Source organism: Rhinopithecus bieti, unplaced genomic scaffold (genome assembly GCF_001698545.2).
Source record: "Rhinopithecus bieti isolate Rb0 unplaced genomic scaffold, ASM169854v2 scaffold_35856, whole genome shotgun sequence".
NCBI classification, from domain to species: domain Eukaryota; kingdom Metazoa; phylum Chordata; class Mammalia; order Primates; family Cercopithecidae; genus Rhinopithecus; species Rhinopithecus bieti.
Window position 1 is genome coordinate 1,720,618 of NW_016815820.1, and position 20,630 is coordinate 1,741,247.

Consider the following 20,630-nt stretch of genomic DNA (forward strand, 5'->3'; position numbering starts at 1 on the left):
TTGCAACTAAAGATGAAATATGAAATAACATATAAATGTGAAATATCCAGACACTAATTAACTTTATTTTAATTTTTTAAGAGATGGGATCTTGATCTTGCCCAGGCTACAGTGAAGTTGCTTAATCATAGCTCACTATAACCTGTATCCCAGCACTTTGGGAGGCTGAGGTGGGAGGATCATTCTATCCCAGAAGTTTGAGACCAGCCTGGGCAACATAGTGAGACCCTGTCTCTACAAAAAATTTAAAAATTAGCCAGGTATGATGGCACATGCCTGTAGTCCTAGCTACTTGGGAGGGTGAAGCAGGAGGATTGCTTAAGCCCAGGAGTTGGAGGCTACAGTGAGCTGTGATCACAGCAGTACCACTGTACTCCAGCCTGGGCAACAGAGGGAGACCCGTCTGTAAATTTTAAAACTAATTGTTTTACACACACACACACACACACACACGCGCACACACCCCATAGCCTGGGAATAGGTATTGTTGCCAAATTTTAAATAAGTGAATCTATTCATTTTTACCTTTTTATCCTTTAATTATTGGATTATTTGAATATATTATTTGTACTGGATGAAAATACCATTATTTGGTTGTTCTTGACTACACAAATGGTGATTCAATAGGTAATATCATTGTAGGTTATAAAGCATGAGACTATACTAAACCTACCACTCAACCTAAAAATATGACCAGTAACTTGAAACTAACCTGTAATGCTTCTCCCCAATCCCTAAGATTTGTTTCCCCACTCAGAGGATGATAAATAACTATTTTGAATTTTATGTTATCATGTACTTGTTTATTTGTATGTCTGAATAATATATTGTTTAGGTTACTTGTTTTGGAGCTTTATAAAAATGGTGTCAGACTGTATGTAGTCATCTAAGACTTGCTTTTTTCACATTATGTTTCTAAAATTTATATAACTATACTTCATCCATATTTAGTGCTGTATATAATAGTCTTGTGTGAATGTATAATTTATTCATTCTTTTGTTGATGGACATTTAGGTTGTTGCTAATCTTTTGCTAGTAGAAATATTGTTCCTGCTGTAAATAATTTGTAGGCAGTGTCTGTTTTTCCTAGATTGTTTTAATTATACAGAAGTTAAAAAGTGTATTTCCCTGGGTTTTACTTTATGTATAGATGAAATGTACAAGAATTGGCACAATCTTTAGTTTTTTATGAAATTTGTTTTTTTAAGAAAAGGATTCACTTTAAAAGTGAGACCCTTTTACAAGTTGAAGTTAAGGAGATTATACAGCCTTCCTGAGACATTTTCATGCAGTCATTTATAAGATGACATAAATGTCACAGTCACGTCATCTTCACAGCTGCAGTTCTGAATGAGTCTCCACAGTCAACTTTATAGGCATTAAAAAAAAAATCTTTAGTTTTCTCAAAATGGTCTCATTTTAGCATCATCATTTGCAGAGGAAAACAATCCCTTTTAAGTTAAAAGTTTGGGCTCTGAAGACTCATTTGTGAATGCCATTTAGAATTTATTTTTAATTAAGCGTATTTAATGTTGGTGAGAGGTGCCAGACATTCAGCGTTCTGGAGACTCCAGGCATCTATATATCTACAGAACAAGCCTGGCTCAGACAATAAAGGTACGTTCTCTTTTCTGCTGTGTTCCTGTCTGAGTCCAGAGAGAGGAATTGCCCCAGTGAGAGATGTCACAGCCTTTGGGCCCCACTCATTACCACATGTGCATCTAACCAGCAGAAGGCCCACTGGTAACCATGGTTTGATTATGTGAAATTCAGTTTAGCTCTTCTTGCCAATTCATTTCACCCAGTCTACTAAATTGCCATCAAGTGTTAATGACTTTGGGCTCCTGTCAACCTAGTTTAATTCAAACTAGGAACCCAGTGCCAAAAGCATTCTCCATTCCCTTCATTGGCCATCCCTGGAGATTCCTGCCTTTCCCTGTGAGAAAGTCGGATTTAATTGGTCTTTTCCTTTTTTTTTTTTTTTTTAAATTAGTATTTTGGAGCTATAACTGAGAACAGGCAACTTCTACTTTCAGTGTTAATGTTATATCAAAGAAGTGAAGGTATTAATATGAGAAAGTGGCAGAAGCAAATTAGAGCTCTTACAAAGGACAAGAGAGAATCTCTGTGGGATGGTTCGTACTGGGTCCTAGGCTATTAAAATAATGTTATAATCTGGCTCTGATAAATGTGATACTAATGCCAAGTATATTCATAAGTGATTAACTTGGCTGCTTCATTGCCCAAGACCATAACGGCTAGTTTTAAACAAATGAATAAATTTCTTGACCTGATAGTAAATATCTCACTCCTGCACAGAAGGAACTACAGGTCATTAACTTTGCCTCTGGGTTTATGACTGCGTTTAAGGGATGACTTGCATCTTGAAGGTTAAAAGAAATCTGGGTCATTAAGGATGTTCCTAAGCTGTCTTTCTCATCTTAGTGTTAGGAATAGCAAGAGTGGCGAACTAATTCTCAAGGTTTGTGAGTTCTGCTTTGAATGATTGTTAGGCAGACGACTGATCTGCAGCATCCTATCTATAGTTTGGCAACTGACATTTATTTTGTGACATTGTATGATTTATAAATCCTTGTATTTGGTACCCTCACAGATTTTTCTGAGTTTCACTGACTCACCTAGAAGTTAACTTGGTTTTTTTATCTAGGCTGAACTGGTTAAAACGTGCTTCTGCTGAAGCCATAGTGGGAAGTTGGGATTCCTTTATAAACCTGTTGTCATCATTATCTTCCAAAGCTATAAGTGCATGTGTAGCTACAGCCAGGCATCTTGTATGTCATTATCACAACTGACTAAAGGTATAAAAGTGTGGGATATTCACCCAGTTTTCACTACTAGAAAGATCTTCCAAGTCTGGTCCTTACTGACAGTGGGTCAGTAATGTCATGTTCATTAAACTAATATTTTTGAAGAAGTGCCAGTTATTTACTAGGCCTTGTAGAAGATGCATTTTATGTGCATGTTCTTGACCTAATTAAAATAACTTCTTATAGGCTTTAGTTATTATATTTGGCAAGGTGCAGTGGCTCACGCCTGTAGTCTTAGCACTTTGGGAGGCCAAGGATGGAGAATCGCTTTGAGCCCGGGAGTTCAAGATCAGCCTGGATAACATAGTGAGACCTTGTCTCTTTTAACAAATAAAAAATTAGTCAGGTGTAGTGGCATGTGCCTGTAGTCCCAGCTACTCCAGAGGCTGGAGTAAAAGGATCACTTGAGCCTGGGAGGTCAACGCTACAGTGAGCCATGATCATGCTACTGGACTCCATCCTGAGAGACATAGTGAGACTCTGTCTTGGAAAAAGAAAATGGGCGGGGGGGGGGTATTAGATTCTTGTCTCTAGAGTTTAATTTAAATGGTAATATTTGTAGGAGTTCTTTGTATTGAACTTAAGGCAGAATAAGGTAAATACTTGAGGTTTAACGTTTGTTTCTGTCAGTTTTGTCTCTCTGGCACCTTTGCCCAGGTTTGTAGTCTAAGGGAGGTGAAGCTTATTAGAAACTGGAGGAAAAGGAGGTTTGTGGGGCTCTCTCCCCATTGTCCTGAGATGGTGTAGAATAAGTCTGATTGTGACAGAAAAGGAGTTACTTGATCCAGGGATAAAGCCTTGATTTGTGAAGGTGGTGTCAAGATAATATGATTAATATTAGTATCTGAATGTACTACAGCAATGAGGTAAAAGTCGTCTCTCTATCTGCTGGCAAAAAAATTCCTGGTAACAAAAGCTTGGCTTGTGTTTCCTTGTCTTTCACAGGTGAGTGTTGTGCAAGATTCTGTCAACATTTCTGGCCAGAATACCATGAACATGGTAAAGGTTCCTGAGTGCCGGTTGGCAGATGAGTTAGGAGGACTGTGGGAGAATTCCCGGTTCACAGACTGCTGCTTGTGTGTTGCTGGCCAGGAATTCCAGGCTCACAAAGCTATCTTAGCAGGTTGGTATTTATTCATGAGGAATTTTATAATTTTGGTGAATTAAGGAAAAACAAGTGATTGCATAATCACCTTTTGTTCAAAACTTCAACTTTTGAACTTTTGTTCAACTTCAACTTTTGAACTCAACTACAAAACAAACTGCAGCTAAATATACCTTTGTATTCTGGTAACATTAATGCTCAGAACCAAAAAAGCTGCTCTCTAAAATGAGATTTCTGTTTTTCCTCTCTGTAGTGGACCCAGGCCATCATTTTCAAGGAATGGATGATGATGTACAAAGGTATTGAATGCCTTTGCCCCTAGAAAGTAGATGTTAGAGCACCAGTTAAGAGCAGGTATCAACCCCTAGATAGGGACTTAGGATGTAATGGAGAGGATTCTATGCTCAGGACTAAATGCCATCTGCCATCTAGCTAGTCCTCAGCCCTGAAGGGGTTAGGCCTCTCTTCGATTCTTTTTTTTTTTTTTTTTTTTTTTGAGACGGAGTCTGGCTCTGTCGCCCAGGCTGGAGTGCAGTGGCCGGATCTCAGCTCACTGCAAGCTCCGCTTCCCGGGTTTACGCCATTCTCCTGCCTCAGCCTCCGGAGTAGCTGGGACTACAGGCGCCCGCCACCTCGCCCGGCTAGTTTTTTGTATTTTTTAGTAGAGATGGGGTTTCACCGTGTTCGTTAGGATGGTCTCGATCTCCTGACCTCGTGATCCGCCCTTCTCGGCCTCCCAAAGTGCTGGGATTACAGGCTTGAGCCACCGCGCCCAGCCCTCTCTTCGATTTAAACATGCTAGAAGAATGAAACTCTTGCCCCTGACATGGAGGATCAGTTCTTGCTCTAATAGACCCATGGTTTTCAAGACCAGGGAGATTGACACCAAGGAGGAACTGATGAGGAAGGACTGACTTCACCACCCAGGGAAGGGTAACAATCACCGCATACTTCTCTTAAGACCCTAAGACCCAACAGGAAATTGCGTGAACCTTCAAGTAACACACTTCTTACTAAGACCCTCAGCTCTGTCATTCTAAAGTACACACTTGGTAAAACCTCAAACTGCCTCAGTCTAAACATTTTCCTGTACCCTCTCACAACTGGCTGTTACTGTGTAATACTCAAGGAAGTCATGGGCACAGTGGCTCATGCCTGTAATCCCAGCACTTTGGGAGGCGGAGGCGGCTGGATCACCTGAGGTCAGGAGTTTGAGACCAGCCTGGTCAACATGGTGAAACCCCATCTCTACTAAAAATACAAAACTTAGCTGGGCGTGGTGGCACGCGCCTGTAATCCTAGCTACTCCAGTGGCTGAGATAGGAGAATCGCTTGAACCTGGGAGGCGGAGGTTGCAGTGAGTGGAGATCATGCCACTGCACTCCAGCCTGGGCAACAGAGCAAGATTCCATCTCAGGGGGAAGAAAAACAAAACTCAAGGAAGTTTATAACTCTTTGGTTAGCGTCTCCACACTTAGCTAGGCCCTCAACACCGCCAATAGTTTTTCTACAGATGTTTAGGCAACTCCCTTTCTTAACTATAGCTGTCTCAAACCTTAACCACTCTTTAACTCCTTCCAAACTCCTAAAAGATTACCTTGCCTACTTCCTCCAAGAGAAAAGGAAGCCCTTATGTATGAACTCCCTCATCTCTTGCTTCTCACCTCACCTGCATTCTCAGTGGAGGTGTTCTTCCTCGTGGACAAAGCAGACTTTTTTTCTACCTCTGCTCTCTGTTTTATATCCCATCTTGCCTTCTCAGAAACCTTACTCTACCGGTTATACCCTTGCTGTCTATCTAGTATCTTCAGTATCTCTCTGTTATTTTCTCTTCATCTTCAGCCAGTAAACAGGCTCCAAGCTTCTCCCTCTAGTATTATCTCTCTCTCTCTTTTCCCCAGAACTGAGTTTCTTGAGTTAGCATATTCACTTTCTACTTCTTTCCTCCCACTTATCCTCAGTTCACCTCCATGCTATGAAAGCAGATTTTCAAAATTACATGATCTACTAGTTGCTAAATTTGAAGGACTTTAGTTCATATACCAGGACTCCTCTCTCCTGGTTCTCTGGTTGCTTCTGATGAGTGGTCTCCTTACTTCTTCCTCACCCATCCTTTTATACATTGGTGAGCCCTGAGGATCTGCTTCAGTTCCGTTTTCATTCCACTTTTTCTCCCTGAGTGATTTCATTTATTCTCGTTGCATCAGCTGCTATCTATTTACTGAGGACCCTCAATACCTGGTTGCTTTGGACCCTTCCTTCTTTATGAAAAGCACCAGGCCTTTAGTCTTTAATTTCTGAAATATATTTATTTAGTTCTCTATATAGTCTATAACCCTTCTGAAATAAGAACAATGAGAATTAATATCCTTTTGGTATACATTAAAATACTGAAGTTCAGAGGGTTAAATGATTTGCCCAAGAATATGTGGTTAGAAAATGGCAGAGCTAGGCCAGGTGCAGTGGCTCATGCCTGTAATCCCAGCACTTTGGATGGCAGAGGTGGGCAGATCACTTGAGGTCAGGAGTTCGAGACCAGCCTGGCCAACATGGTGAAACCCTGTCTCCACTAAAAATACAAAAATTAGCCAGGTGTGGTGGTGGGCACCTGTAATCCCAGCTACTTGGGAGGCTGAGGCAGGAGAATCGCTTGAACTCAGGAGGCAGACATTGCAGTGAGCTGAGATCACGCCACTGCACTTCACTCTAGCCTGGGCCACAGAGCAAGATTTTGTCTCAGAAAAAAAAAGAAAAGAAAAGAAAATGGCAGAACTAAAATTAGTCCTTTCTGACATAAACTATAGGCCAAAAATTCCAGTTCCCTGTTAGCTCAGATCCCTTCTACTCTGTATTTTGTCCATTCCTTCACTCTTAGGTAATCGTTGAATCGGTTGTGATCGCACCGTTTTCACCAAAACCCTCTGATTTATTTGACAACATGAACAAATGTTGAGTTCTTAGCCATTTTATTAGCGTTGAGATTATTTTTCATGATGTTCATTGGACTAGAATGAGCATGAGTTGGAATACTGTTTCTCAACCTTCATTATCCCTGCCTCTAAGGAGAAAAACTAAATTTTTTTTTTTTTTTTTTTTTTTTGAGGCAGAGTCTCACTCTGTCGCAGGGGCTAGAGTGCAGTGGCCGGATCTCAGCTCACTGCAAGCTCCGCCTCCCGGGTTTACGCCATTCTCCTGCCTCAGCCTCCCGAGTAGCTGGGACTACAGGCGCCCGCCACTTCGCCCGGCTAGTTTTTGTATTTTTAGTAGAGATGGGGTTTCACCGTGTTAGCCAGGATGGTCTCGATCTCCTGACCTCGTGATCCGCCCGTCTCGGCCTCCCAAAGTGCTGGGATTACAGGCTTGAGCCACCGCGCCCGGCCGAAAAACTAAATTTAAATTCTCCCTGATGAGAGAAATAAAATAGTAAGGAAGGAGATTTTATCAGGTAGGGTTGTGCTTTAAAGGGACACAAATCATTATAAAATCTAAAGTTTTTTTTCCCCTACCTCTTTGCGGCAATATCATCTCTGTTAAGAATGCATAGCTTAGGCCGGGCGCGGTGGCTCAAGCCTGTAATCCCAGCACTTTGGGAGGCCGAGACGGGCGGATCACGAGATCAGGAGATCGAGACCATCCTGGCTAACACGGTGAAACCCCGTCTCTACTAAAAAATACAAAAAACTAGCTGGGCGAGGTGGCGGGTGCCTGTAGTCCCAGCTACTCGGAGGCTGAGGCAGGAGAATGGCGGGAATCCAGGAAGCGGAGCTTGCAGTGAGCTGAGAACCGGCCACTGCACTCCAGCCCGGGCGACAGAGCAAGACTCCGTCTCAAAAAAAAAAAAAAGAATGCATAGCTTAGAAAGACAGGCAGCTTGCCATAGGTGAACGTGCACTTCATCTGGTTAGTGGATGCCATTGAGCCCAGTTCTTGACCTTCCTATGTGGTCCCTGGAGGTGCAGAAAGTGTGGTGTCAGTTCCAACAAAAACATAGGTATTAGAACACCCTGCTTGATCATAAGGGACTTTCCATTTGAACCCCAAATCTATACAGAGAACATAGCATTATCATCCAACGTATATAAGTAATTTCCTTGAAATGTGAATGGTTGGAGTAGAGACAATAAGTTATTTTGGAAGTAGTGTTTTATTTTCCTTTATGTATTATAATTAGTTACTTATTGTTATATAAAGAGAGGAATTTTGTAATTCTGATGTAAGCTGAGGCAGAGACCTTTCCTATAGCAGTAGGATAGGAAAGAAAATGATCTCTCCCTCATGACTGGAAAAAACCAAAAGATTTTACTGTGATAGGCTTATCTGTCTGTTTTTCTTTCACTTTGTAGCTCGTTCTCCGGTTTTTAGTGCCATGTTTGAACATGAAATGGAAGAGAGCAAAAAGGTATGTAACAAGATGAAGACATGTCTGTTTAGCCAGGTGTCTAGAGTCAGATGATTTCCCACTTTAGCTGCAGATTTATTTTCCTAATTATTTTTTTCTTACTGTGTTACTAAAATGGAGTATGAGTCCCTAAACTCCTTCTGAAAGCAGAGAGAAGTGGTGTAGAAGTATTATGGATAAAGCAGATTGACTTATTAAATGAGGCTGATCATCCACACAGTTTTGGGTGAGGGTATTTAGACATATGTTTTTACTCAGAAAATTGAGGAAAAGAAAGGTGAAAAAAATCAAAGAGTTGTTTTGCTGTTGTGTTTGAGAAAACAAAGATGGAACATGTGATGGGCGAAAAGATTGTTCTAATCAAGCTGGACAAAGAAATTTTCCCTTAATGTTAGGTTTTTTTTTTTTTTTTTTTGAGATGGAGTCTCACTTTGTCACCCAGGCTGGAGCGCAGTGGTGTGATCTCGGCTCACTGCAAGCTCCGCCTCCCGGGTTCACGCCATTCTCCTGCCTCAGCCTCCCGAGTAGCTGAGACTACAGGTGCCCGCCACCACGCCTGGCTAATTTTTTTTGTATTTTTAGTAGAGACAGGATTTCACCATGTTAGCCAGGATGGTATCGATCTCCTGACCTCGTGATCCGCCCGCCTCGACCTTCCAGAATGCTGGGATTACAGGCGTGAGCCACCGTGTCCGGCCCATTAATGTTAGGTTTTAAATGATACAAGGTTCTCTCCTCACGAGAGCTTAAAATCATGAAAATAGTTTACTTTAGGGATTTTGTTCTGTTGGAATGTTTCTCATATTCAGTTTTTCTGGCATAGAATCGAGTGGAAATCAATGATGTGGAGCCTGAAGTTTTTAAGGAAATGATGTGCTTCATATACACAGGGAAGGCTCCAAACCTCGACAAAATGGCTGATGATTTGTTGGCAGCTGCTGACAAGGTAAGATAAGAATAGAAAAATAATCAGGACTAGGAGTTATTGTGACTTCTTGAGTTTCGTGAACAGGCTTCTGTATTGCATTGTGGGTAAAATGAGCATATTTGATTTGGCCAAGACAGTCCTGGTTTACACATATTATTCCAACACAATTATTAATAGCACACTTTTTATTCTCAAAAGTGTCCTGTTTTGAATAGTAAACTATATGGTCACCTAACTATGGGAAAGAAGGATAAGTTTGACATTTACCTCTCCTCTTTTTTCCATCTCAAATTTAATCACAGTGATAGTAAAGATTCAAAATACATTTGGATTGTGCTTTATAATTTACAAAATGTTTTGAGTTTATTAACGTATTTAAACTTTATCAGTAAAACAGCCCTTTGGATCCATGTGGACCCAGCCAACCTGAGATCACAAATATTTGAGAAAAAAGAAACAAGAGGCCAGGCACAGTGGCTCACGCCTGTAATCCTAGCACTTATGGGAGGCTGAGGCGGGTGGATCACCTAAGCTCAGGAGTTTGAGACCAGCCTGGGCAACGTGGCGAAACCCCATGACTACTAAAAAATACAAAAATTCGCCAGGCGTGGTGGTGCATGCTTGTAGTCCCAGCTACTCGGGAGGCTGAGGCAAGAGAATTGCTTGAACCCAGGAGGCAGAGGTTGCAATGAGCTGAGATCATGCCACACTCCAGCCTGGGCAACAGAGCAAGACTCTGTCGCCAAAAAAAAAAAAAAAAGAAAAAGAAGAAAAAACAGGCTGGGCACAGTGGTGCTGGGTGCATGGGGCCTTCAGCCTATAATCTCAGAACTTGGGGAGGCCAAGGAGGAAGGGTTGCTTGAGCCCAGGAGTTCAAGACCAGCCTGGGCAACATAGATTCCATCCCTACAAAAATAAAAATAAATTTAGCCAGGTGTGGTGGTGCACGCCCATAGTCCCAGCTACTTTAGAAGCTGAGGTGGGAGGGTCACTTGAGCCCAGGAGGTTGAGGCCACAATGAGCCATGATTGCACCATTGCACTCCAGCCTGGGTGACAGAACGAGACCTTGTTTCAAAAAAATAAATAAAAAATAATACAAATAAAAAACCAAAATAGTATAGCAACTATTTACATAGCATTTATATTGTATTAGTTAGTATAGATAATATAGGGCTAATTTAAAGTACACAGGAGGATATACATAAAGATACAGGCCAATACTGTCTTTTTTTTTTTTTTTTTTTTTTTTTTTTTTTGAGAAGAGAGTCTTGCTCTTGTCACCCAGGCTGGAGTGCAATGGCACAATCTCGGCTCACTGCAACCTCTACCTCCTGGGTTCAAGTGATTCTCCTGCCTCAGCCTCCCGAATAGCCGGGATTACAGGCGCCTGTCACCACGCCTGTCTAATTTTTGTATTTTAAGTAGAGATGGGGTTTTGCCATGTTAATCAGGCTGGTCTCGAACTCCTGACCTCAAATGATCCACCTACCTTGGCCTCCCAAAGTGCTGGGATTACAGCTGTGAGCCACTATATCTGGTCTATTTATTTAATTTTTGAGATGGAGTCTCACTCTGTTGTCCAGGCTAGAGTGCAGTGGCACAATCTCAGCTCACTGCAACCTCTGCCTCCCAGGTTCAAGCAGTTTTCCTGCCTCAGCCTCCCGAGTAGCTGAGATTACAGGCATGCACCACTACATCCAGCTAATTTTTGTATATGTAGTAGAGACAGGGTTTCACCATGTTGGCCAGGCTGGTCTTGAACTCCTGACCTCAAGTGGTCTGACCACCTCAGCCTCCCAAAGTGCTGGGATTATGAGTGTAAGTCTCTGTGCCTGGCCAATACTGTCAGTTTATATAAGGGACTTGAGCATTCACAGATTTTTGTATTTGCGGGGCCGCTGGACCCAGTCCCCTAAGGATACTGAGGCATGGCTGTAATCTTTTACCTAATGTCCTGGTTAGCACTTTCAGCTTTTACCTAAGTAGTTATCGAAATAGAAAGTATTTCTTCAAAATTATGAGAGAATTAATAGCTTAATAGTAGAATAAATTATACTTCATAAGACACATTTCAATTTGGGAAGTGTTAAAGTGTGAAAATAAAAACGCAGATCTTAGAATCAAAGACATATGATGATTACCTAAAATAATTTGGTCAGTGATTCCCAAAATAAGGTGAAATATCAACAGATATTAAGTTGGTGGGAAAGGCTTATGAAAAATACTGAGTTTAACCAAGACAAATAGTTGCTGTCTTACTGCAGGATTTCTCAGAACCTGTAGCATATTAATGTTACTGTGAATTTTCTAACAGGAATTATGATAGACAGCATTTCTCCAATTTAGTGAACCCTGGAATCCTTTTTCTCAAGGATCACCTGCAAGATTAGTGGTCAGCGGCTGGGCGCGGTGGCTCACGCCTGTAATCTCAGCACTTTGGGAGGCCGAAGCAAGCGGATCACGAGGTCAGGAGATTGAGACCATCCTGGCTAACACAGTGAAACCCTGTCTCTACTAAAAAATACAGACAAACAAACAAAAAAGTTAGCCAAACAAACAAAAAACAATTAGCCGACCGTGGTGGTGGGCGCCTGTAGTCCCAGCTACTCGGGAGGCTGAGGCAGGAGAATGGTGTGAACCTAGGAGGCGGAGCTTGTAGTGAGCCGAGATTGCGCCACTGCACTCCAGCCTGGACGACAGAGCGAGACTCCGTCTCAAACAAAACAAAACAAAACAAAAAAACAAAAAAAACCAAAAACAAAAAAACGTTAGTGGTCCCCAAAACACACATTGGGAAACGGACTTTCATTGTGTAGGTACATCAGAGAGAGAACTCAATACCCTTCTAGGCCCTGCGATCTGTGGACACATGACCTGTGGGGAGGGGTGAAAGAATTGGTGTTTATCCTGTGGGAGCTTTTCCTGTGTTGGGGGACAAGTGGAGTTGGCGTGAGGGTGGGAAAAGGGTGTAGACCCTGCCAGCAGTAGACTCTGTGAGAAAGAAGGCTCTCTGCTGAAAGCACCCCCTCTTCCTGGGGTGATGCTGCAATACCCATTGGTGGGAAAAGTGGGTTCTGGTCTAAGGACACAAGAGTCTTCCAGTGTTTGCTGATGGGATAGTCTACCTCCCTTTGTGCCCGAGGACAGAGGAAAGTGCCTGTGTTTATAGTGGAGGTTTAGCTTTATTGATTGGCTTTTTGGAGTGTATGTAGAGGATGGGGTAAGTAAATGCAATCAGTGCTCTTGATGAAGAAGATTGGAATAGTAACCGTATCCTTCTTGTCACTTTTCAAGACTTTATGAGTATAATTAAGCAAGGTGAAAATTCCATATCCTTACAGTCTACCTCAATTCTGACCAAGGGAAACTTGCTTTTAATGGAGACAGTAAGAAAATATTCACTGCAAGCTCTGGGAAAGTAGAAGACATAATCCAATACCTGCCTTTTATAAAGTTAATTATGATTTTGCCTGATCTGTGCTCTGATTTTTAATGAAGTGGTCACTTGTGCTTATACACATCAGGTGTTTATCCTCTCATCTTCTAGATTCCATAAGGATAAGTATTGCAAGGCCCACTTTTTAGACAGAAATACCAAGGCTCAGAGTTGTATATCCGCAGAGCCAAGATTAAACTTCTGCTGTGTCCCTGAGTTTTCATTCTTGCTCCCTAGCCGGAAAACCTCCTGGTAACCTACTGTAAGGACACAGGGCATGGTGATCAGCCTGAACTGCCATTTCAAGGATAGCATTTCAGCATAATGTGTTAACTTGTGGTTTTAAAAGATAAAGCTGTTGAATCACAGCAGTGCTTTAAATTTATGAATGAGAAGTAATTGAAGGGTGCATTTTCAAATTCCATTCAGAATTTCCCACTAGACAGGTTTTGCTCCAAGCCTATTTGAAAACATTTTTACCTTTACACCTCTTTGTGAGTTTTAGGAAAACAGAATAAGAAATCTTTCATGGAATGATCTAAACATCTAGAATTTACCCAAGAGGCTGAAACAGCTTCTTCTAAGCTTTTCCAGTCTCCTGGGGACATGTGTAATTAGACCAAAAACAAAACAAAACTCCTCAGTTAGGCCTGGGAGACACAGTTTCCATCTCTTGGGTAAGTACTGCCATTAGGCAGGTTTTTCAGAAGCATAATTAAGAAAAAACTTTGTCCCCAAGGGACAAGAATGGCTACTTTTGTCTAATTATGCAGTAGGGATCAGAGCTATTCACAGTAAAAGTCCTTTTAAAAGAATGTATTGAGAAAAGATAAGAGGAATTGTCTGGGCAGCACTGTATAAAAAACTGAACATTTACTAAACCTTTATTCCAGCCTTTTAAAAACAAAAACGGCAACTTCCTTTCCTGCTTATCTAATGTCATTCCTGTTTTCCATGGAAACTGTTTTCCAGTTACTCAGATGTAAAAAAGCTGCACCAAAACCAATAAAACCTCTTTTTGCTGCAGGAGATCACAGTGCCAGCAGATATGCCTCCTTACCCAGAATTGATAACAATGAAATTGTCCTGGTTTGATTGCCATGATTCACCCTGAAGGGGCATTGTGTCATTGAGTTCTGGGGCCTTCAAGCTGGGGCCTATAAGGATACTGTGCATAGCCTCAAAGCAAGCTGTTTTCCTGTGAACTGATTAATGACATTTTATTTTGTGCCTCCTTGTATTTCCTTCCTCTTTCCTATACCTGAAGTTCCTAGTAAGTTCATAATCTCATATTAGAGAACAAGGGGTAGAGTTGTATCAGAACCAATCAAGTAGATCAGATGTGCCCAGCATTAACCTAGGCTTTCCATTTCAAGAATAGTTATGCCCTTTTCTTAGAAAATACAAGTTTTTAAACTGAAACTGCATTAGGTTCTCTGCCACTTTGTCCGTTTACCCTGAGAAGCTTAACCTCAACCCCAATAAAATAAGACTCTATTTATCCTTCTCTATTTAAAAGGAAGCCTTTAGTTGACCCTCATTCAGAAACAACTAGTGGCAGAGGTGCTGTTAAAAGTCACCACAGGGCTCCTTTTCACAGCCTGATGGGTCAGTTGGCATATCCTGCTGGGCTAGTGACAATGCTTAAGTCAAAAGATTTGTGCTTCACCCTCTTCTGGCTCTAAATAAGGGGATTGCAGTAATGTCCCTGTTGACTTGAAACAAACTGATGCCTCACTGTAATCATTAAGTGGTAAAGGTTTAAGAACAACTTTCATCACAGACTGGAGGAGAGTAAACTTCAGGATGCAGATCTACCCTGGAATTGCCATTTTTCTAATAGGTAGACTTTAGAACTCGAGTGGCAGCTTTCCAAGTTATTTTAGCTGTTTGTGTTTCAATCTTAAACATCTAACCTTAAGAATATGGTTATGTTAGGCCGGGCGCGGTGGCTCAAGCCTGTAATCCCAGCACTTTGGGAGGCCGAGACGGGCGGATCACGAGGTCAGGAGATCGAGACCATCCTGGCTAACACGGTGAAACCCCGTCTCTACTAAAATACAAAAAAAACTAGCCGGGCGAGGTGGCGGGCGCCTGTAGTCCCAGCTACTCGGGAGGCTGAGGCAGGAGAATGGCGTAAACCCGGGAGGCGGAGCTTGCAGTGAGCTGAGATCCGGCCACTGCACTCCAGCCGGGGCGACAGAGCGAGACTCCGCCTCAAAAAAAAAAAAAAAAAGAATATGGTTATGTTTTACCATTGCAGTAGTAGCTTTTCATGGTCTGTGCAGTTCTGTTCAAGTATCTAGTTAATATGATGGTACAGCTAAAGAAAACAGCTTCAGTAGTGGTCAGCCCAGAGCTGTTGCTGCTCTGACAACAGCAGTGCTTGTGTTTTACAGTATGCCCTGGAGCGTTTAAAGGTCATGTGTGAGGATGCCCTCTGCAGTAACCTGTCCGTGGAGAATGCTGCAGAAATTCTCATCCTGGCTGACCTCCACAGCGCAGATCAGTTGAAAACTCAGGCAGTGGATTTCATCAACTAGTGAGTTGGCATCTTCAAAGTTCTTCTTTCAGAATAGTTGGATAGTTGAAGAAATGAGAAAGACTTTGAATTAGTGGGTAAAGCAGGCAAGTAGCTTCATTAACCTTTTGGCAGTAAGTATAGAGCTTTCATCTTTTCCTTTAATTGACTGTATGGAAAATGGTCTTACCTTCATGGGTTGAATCCTATTGGTGAGTAAAGTGTTTTACTTCCTCATAGTGAATCGAAGTGATGAAAATAACTTGCCTGAAAAAGCTGTGTGCCCCAAATTATAGTATCTTTACTTCACACTCAGTGACTTAATAAAAGACATGTAGATTTCTAGGAGGATAGAGATATGTTTATGAGTTGGTAAAATGTACCTCACGTTCAGTTATAGAATGAGGAAAAGAGAAGGGATCATCAGTAGCTGGTTTCATAATACTGTTTTGAGAAAGAAATGTTCATTCCGCTCGGTCTGTTCCTTCATCGTACTTGATGAATGACCTGGCAATACTACTTTCTGAAATAATAATATGAATAATAATATGAAAGATGAATTGTAACTACAACCCATCTTCTCAGTGGGACATGTTCTATCCCTTGCCCCATGGAGAGAGCAAAAGCTGGGGAAAACCCGAAGAAGAAAAGCCCTCACAACAGCAGTCCTGGGGCAAGACAGGTCTGAGACATTTCAGATGATTGAGTGAATAATATTCAACATAGAAAATTCCCAAAGACAAGAAATAACATCCTCTAGGTCTAGTTGTAGAATTATTTTCTAAGGAGTGATCAAGTGAGGCAGAAGAAGGAGTGGAGAGACCCATCAGTGTGAGTTCCTTTGAGTGCTTACTGTGTGCTGGACACTTGCTTGGTGCTTTTGAGATATTAACCATTGAATGAAGTATGGTTATCCTCCCCTCTTTTTTGATAATCAACTAGGCCCCGGGCTCTGATCTGCCCTGTGGTTAAAGGCTGGTGAGTGGCAAAGCCAGGCAGAAGCTCAGGGCTTCTGGCTGAGGGAGCCCATGCTCCTTTTTATGATGGGCATCACTGGTGAATATAAGGAACATAGGCAGTGTTGAGGGCCTGGGGAACATTCCGCTTTTTGTTTTTGAGAATATAGTGGCTCAAAGTCCTGGTTTTCAGATGACGACAGCCACAGGCAAGTCACCAGTCTGCGCATTGTCTAACAAGCAAATTCTCATGCATATTAAGGGTTCTGTCTATTTCTTGCATTGACACCCTTTATACCTAACACTGGAAAATTAGGCTATCTAGATGGCTGTTGAATTCATCCCTTGCTCACTCCCTTTGGTAACCCATTTCTCCACATTTCTCCTAGTCATGCTTCGGATGTCTTGGAGACCTCTGGGTGGAAGTCAATGGTGGTGTCACATCCCCACTTGGTGGCTGAGGCATACCGCTCTCTGGCTTCAGCACAGTGCCCTTTTCTGGGACCCCCACGCAAACGCCTGAAGCAATCCTAAGATCCTGCTTGTTGTAAGACTCCGTTTAATTTCCAGAAGCAGCAGCCACTGTTGCTGCCACTGACCACCAGGTAGACAGCGCAATCTGTGGAGCTTTTACTCTGTTGTGAGGGGAAGAGACTGCATTGTGGCCCCAGACTTTTAAAACAGCACTAAATAACTTGGGGGAAACGGGGGGAGGGAAGGGCCCAGGACTCGGGGCTATTCAACCTAATGAAAACCCTGTTGCTGCGTCACTGTGTTCCCTTTGGCCTGGCCGAGTTTGATACTGTGGGGATTCAGTTTAGGTGCTGGCCTGAGGACATCCCAGCGGTGGTACTTCGGAGAAACCTGTCTGCATCTGACTGAGCAGAATAAATCGTCAGGTGCCTGGAGCAAAAAGGAAAAAAAAAGAAAGGACATTGAGTTTTAACAGAAGGGAAAAGGAAAGAAGAAAAGATTTTGCAGAATTTCTCAAAATCAGTTTGTGGATTCCAGTAGTATTTATATTGAGAGAAACAAATTTTAGTCCTTCCAACTGTGCTAAAACTTGGATATTTGTGAAAACTCACCACCATACAAGCATTAGAAGAGCTCTCTTGTCGTTAGCACTTACTGTTTGCAAGAACAGAATGCATCCTTTTATCCTTTTATGAAAAATGACAAGTGAAGGCAAAAGGGGAAGGTTATTTGATCTGGAAGATGAGTGTTCTGATGTGGTGGCTTTTGCAAAAATCTTTATTGGTGTTGAAAACTGGAAAAAAATAACTCATCCAGAATTCATACTGTCTTGACAAGAACTATGGTTCTCTGTTTTTAGATATTGTGGAAAATGTTTTGGGCATTTTCTCTGATTTTATTTCTTCTCCCCACCCCTTTTCTAAAAAACAAACAAACAAACAAAAAAAAAAACACACAAAACAAAAACAGAACAAAAGAAGAGAAGAGAGAAGGAAATTTTATTAATTAAAGATGCTGTGTGATAAAATCCCAGCCCAGATTGCTCAGCTGTTTGTACCTGACTTGCCGCCTGCATAGGAGCCAGTTCTGTTCCTTCTGACTAGCCCCTCTTCCTCCAGGGGAGAACTTCCAAATGTTAATTTTTTCTTTTTGAAAATATAAATAATTACTATTTTGTACTGTGTGGTATCTCTGGTCTTTTGTTTCACTCACCTGCCTTGTCTCTTGGGTCTGAGTCCCTTGCTTAAGGGATTTTGAAGTCCTAGTTTTCAGCTTGCAGAGATTATGTTTGAAATGTCTAATGAGCCGTAGGGATTTGTTGAGACTCCGTAATTTCAAGTTTTCTTTGTGAGCTATCAGCATCTGCCAGTCTCTTGTCCTCCCTGAGTATCTCCCAGTCCATATCCTGATGAGGGATCAGGCCCCTGCCTCTGCCAAGGCAAGTAATGGTAGTGGGCTTTTCTGCACCCTGTATGTTTTAAGACCTAATCCCCACCTCCCTTCTCCTAACTAAATACAAAAAGATCCAGGGGACATAAATGTGGAGATTAAATAAAGGGAAATTATTGTCTCTTACTGGTTCTGTCATTGACTTGATGTGTTTCCAGAAAAGCTAATATCTGAGCTCACAAAAATGTTCTGGGGCTCCCTGTCTTCCTTTTTTGTGGCTCTGTTAGGACAGTGGGATATATTGAAGAATGCATCAGCTATTTGGCCAGCGTGTGTATTTTTTACCTTTGATGGAACCTCAACCTATTGCACCTTCCAGTTCCCTTCAGTGGACCTTAGATTTTGTACATTTTCCAACTTTCATTTATCTTACTGCCTCTAGAATGGATAAATATGATCTGTTACTAATATACTCAAAGGCAGGATTAGTTTATTGGAAACCATTCCATTGCACTTCCCAGTTTCCCTTGGAAAGTGTCCCCTGAGTGAGGAAGTACCCAGTTCTACATGTGCTGGCTGCTGTCCTGCGCCTCCTCCGTCCTAGCTTTCCAGATCAGCACACAAGTCCAGGGATCCAGGCGAACTCGAAAGTCTCCTTTACCCATATCGTCTTAGGTTTTTCCAGCTAAATTTGTATACAATATTTCATCTGAACTTCGAACAACTTGACGAACTTGGTAGGACAGGTGAGACACGGCATCTTCCCACTGTGTAGATGAGAGAAGCAGAAACCCAGAGAAGGGATATGCCTTAGATCACACAACTATTGAATGCCAGATCTTCTAATGGAGTATCCTGAAGATTATGTAATTAACTGGAGGAAGTTCCATTTCTGAAATGTTTAGGTACAAAACTGAAAGTAAAGCTTCCTTCCTGTGGGAATAGCAAGAACAAAGCTCTGGAAAGGTGCCTCTGCTGGCCTGTTCTTCAGAGGTTCCAGAAGGACAAACCAGGCTTCAGATTTGCTTTCCTCTTCATTCACAGACAGCTGTGGGTTGAGAGGCTGGTGAGTTCAGGGACTCTGCCCTCAGGAGGATAGCAGTCCTGGCACCTAGCTTCTGTCAGGATCAAGGTCTCTTCTGGGATTTTCAGTATTTATGGAATTTCCAACTTGGGCTTTACTGTGGGTACAAAGCTGTTGGGATTTCAGGTACAGGTAAAGCTACTTGATGCTCCTGTCATTATTTCATTCTTTCTGGGCATGTTTGTTTTTGTTTTAAATGATACAGTTGAAGCCATCTGGTTATGACAACATCAGAGCCCCAGCATACTGTTCATAAACCTCCCACTGCCACCACCCCCCTCCCTTAGCTCCCCCACATCTGAAATTTAATTCAAGTTAACTCCACAATCTGGGGCATGAGCTGTCACTGCAGAGATGTCCGTGCCAGTGAAACAGTTGGAGATTTCAATTCCACAAGGATATGGCTTATTTATCAAAACAGTATTTCAGGCAAGTAGTTTCGCAGAACCATTGGAGTTGCAGTTTCAGGTCCACATAGAGTATCTGGCATCATCCGCATCTCCCCTTTCCCTGTGTTGTCAGCTCCCCCCATATATCCGACCACCTATGGAAAATTTTCCCCATTCTCTATGTAAAGATTAAAGCTCTTTGCATTGTTACTAGACATCTTAAGCATCTTTGTGGGTTTTAACAATTTGGGTAAGAGATGCTCCTCTTTTCCTTTTCACTGTTAAAGCCTTTTTGGTCTTGAAGAGCTTTCTCTTGTTTTGTGTGTGTTTTTTGTTTTTTTTTAATTCCAGCCAGGGACATTGAGATCTTTCTTAGGCCAGAAGATCTCTGGCTTGACCACAGCTCTGCACATTCATCTTTAAATCTGGTGTAAATCTATTGTGGGATCTCCATATTGTATGAGCCTGTGCAGATGAAAGGAAATAGCTTGTATGTTTATGAGCAGAACAACAAACAGAGGGGAAGTTGAGCTGCACTTTGAAACTGACTATTGCTTTGTTCTTGCTCTTCAACTCCTATAAAAGAACAACTAAATCCCCCCCAAAATGACTGTATCAAAGCCTTTGGTTTATCTTTGTCAAAGACAAATTCTTGGCTGGAACCCAACCTTATTTTCCACAACTAATTATCTTTTAAATCAGCCTGAGCCCTGTGTGTTTCCTTTATCTCATGACTTGTCACTGAACTCTGCCCTACATCATTTAGCTTCATTTCTAATGGCTTGCTGACTAATCTAACATTCAGGTGAGTATCGTTGGACTGCTCTTTATGTACGTGTATGCGCAAGGTGAATGCGTTTTCTTCTTTTAATTTCAGAGGTGACCGTGCCATGTTGGGGCCTTTGACCCAATAGGTGGACACCTCATGGAGACAGTGAGCAAGAAAGCAAATGTAGGACGATTAGTATTTGGGATAATGAGCTGGGAGAACCAGAAGCTTTGACCTCGGGATGAGAAGAGGAACTTGAATGTTGTTGACTGATGGGATCTTAATGCCGCTGAGCCGTTAGCAAGATGATCCCTCCCCCTCTGTAAATCCTATAATGCTGGAGTAGAAA

The 20,630-nt window shown here is 42.0% G+C and overlaps 1 protein-coding gene across 6 annotated transcripts in view; it reads left to right on the forward strand.

Annotated features, from left to right (window-relative positions):
• Window positions 1–18,223, forward strand: part of SPOP (speckle type BTB/POZ protein) — a 92,254-nt gene extending 74,031 nt beyond the window's left edge. For all 6 annotated transcript variants that reach the window (XM_017854001.1, XM_017854002.1, XM_017854006.1 and 3 more), the window contains 5 exons: window positions 3,775–3,952; window positions 8,278–8,333; window positions 9,157–9,279; window positions 15,099–15,241; window positions 16,566–18,223. In XM_017854001.1, coding sequence (XP_017709490.1) covers window positions 3,775–3,952; window positions 8,278–8,333; window positions 9,157–9,279; window positions 15,099–15,241; window positions 16,566–16,710 — 645 coding nt within the window. In that variant the 3' untranslated portion in view covers window positions 16,711–18,223. The remainder of the gene's footprint in view (window positions 1–3,774; window positions 3,953–8,277; window positions 8,334–9,156; window positions 9,280–15,098; window positions 15,242–16,565) is intronic.
• The last annotated feature ends 2,407 nt before the right edge of the window (window positions 18,224–20,630 follow it).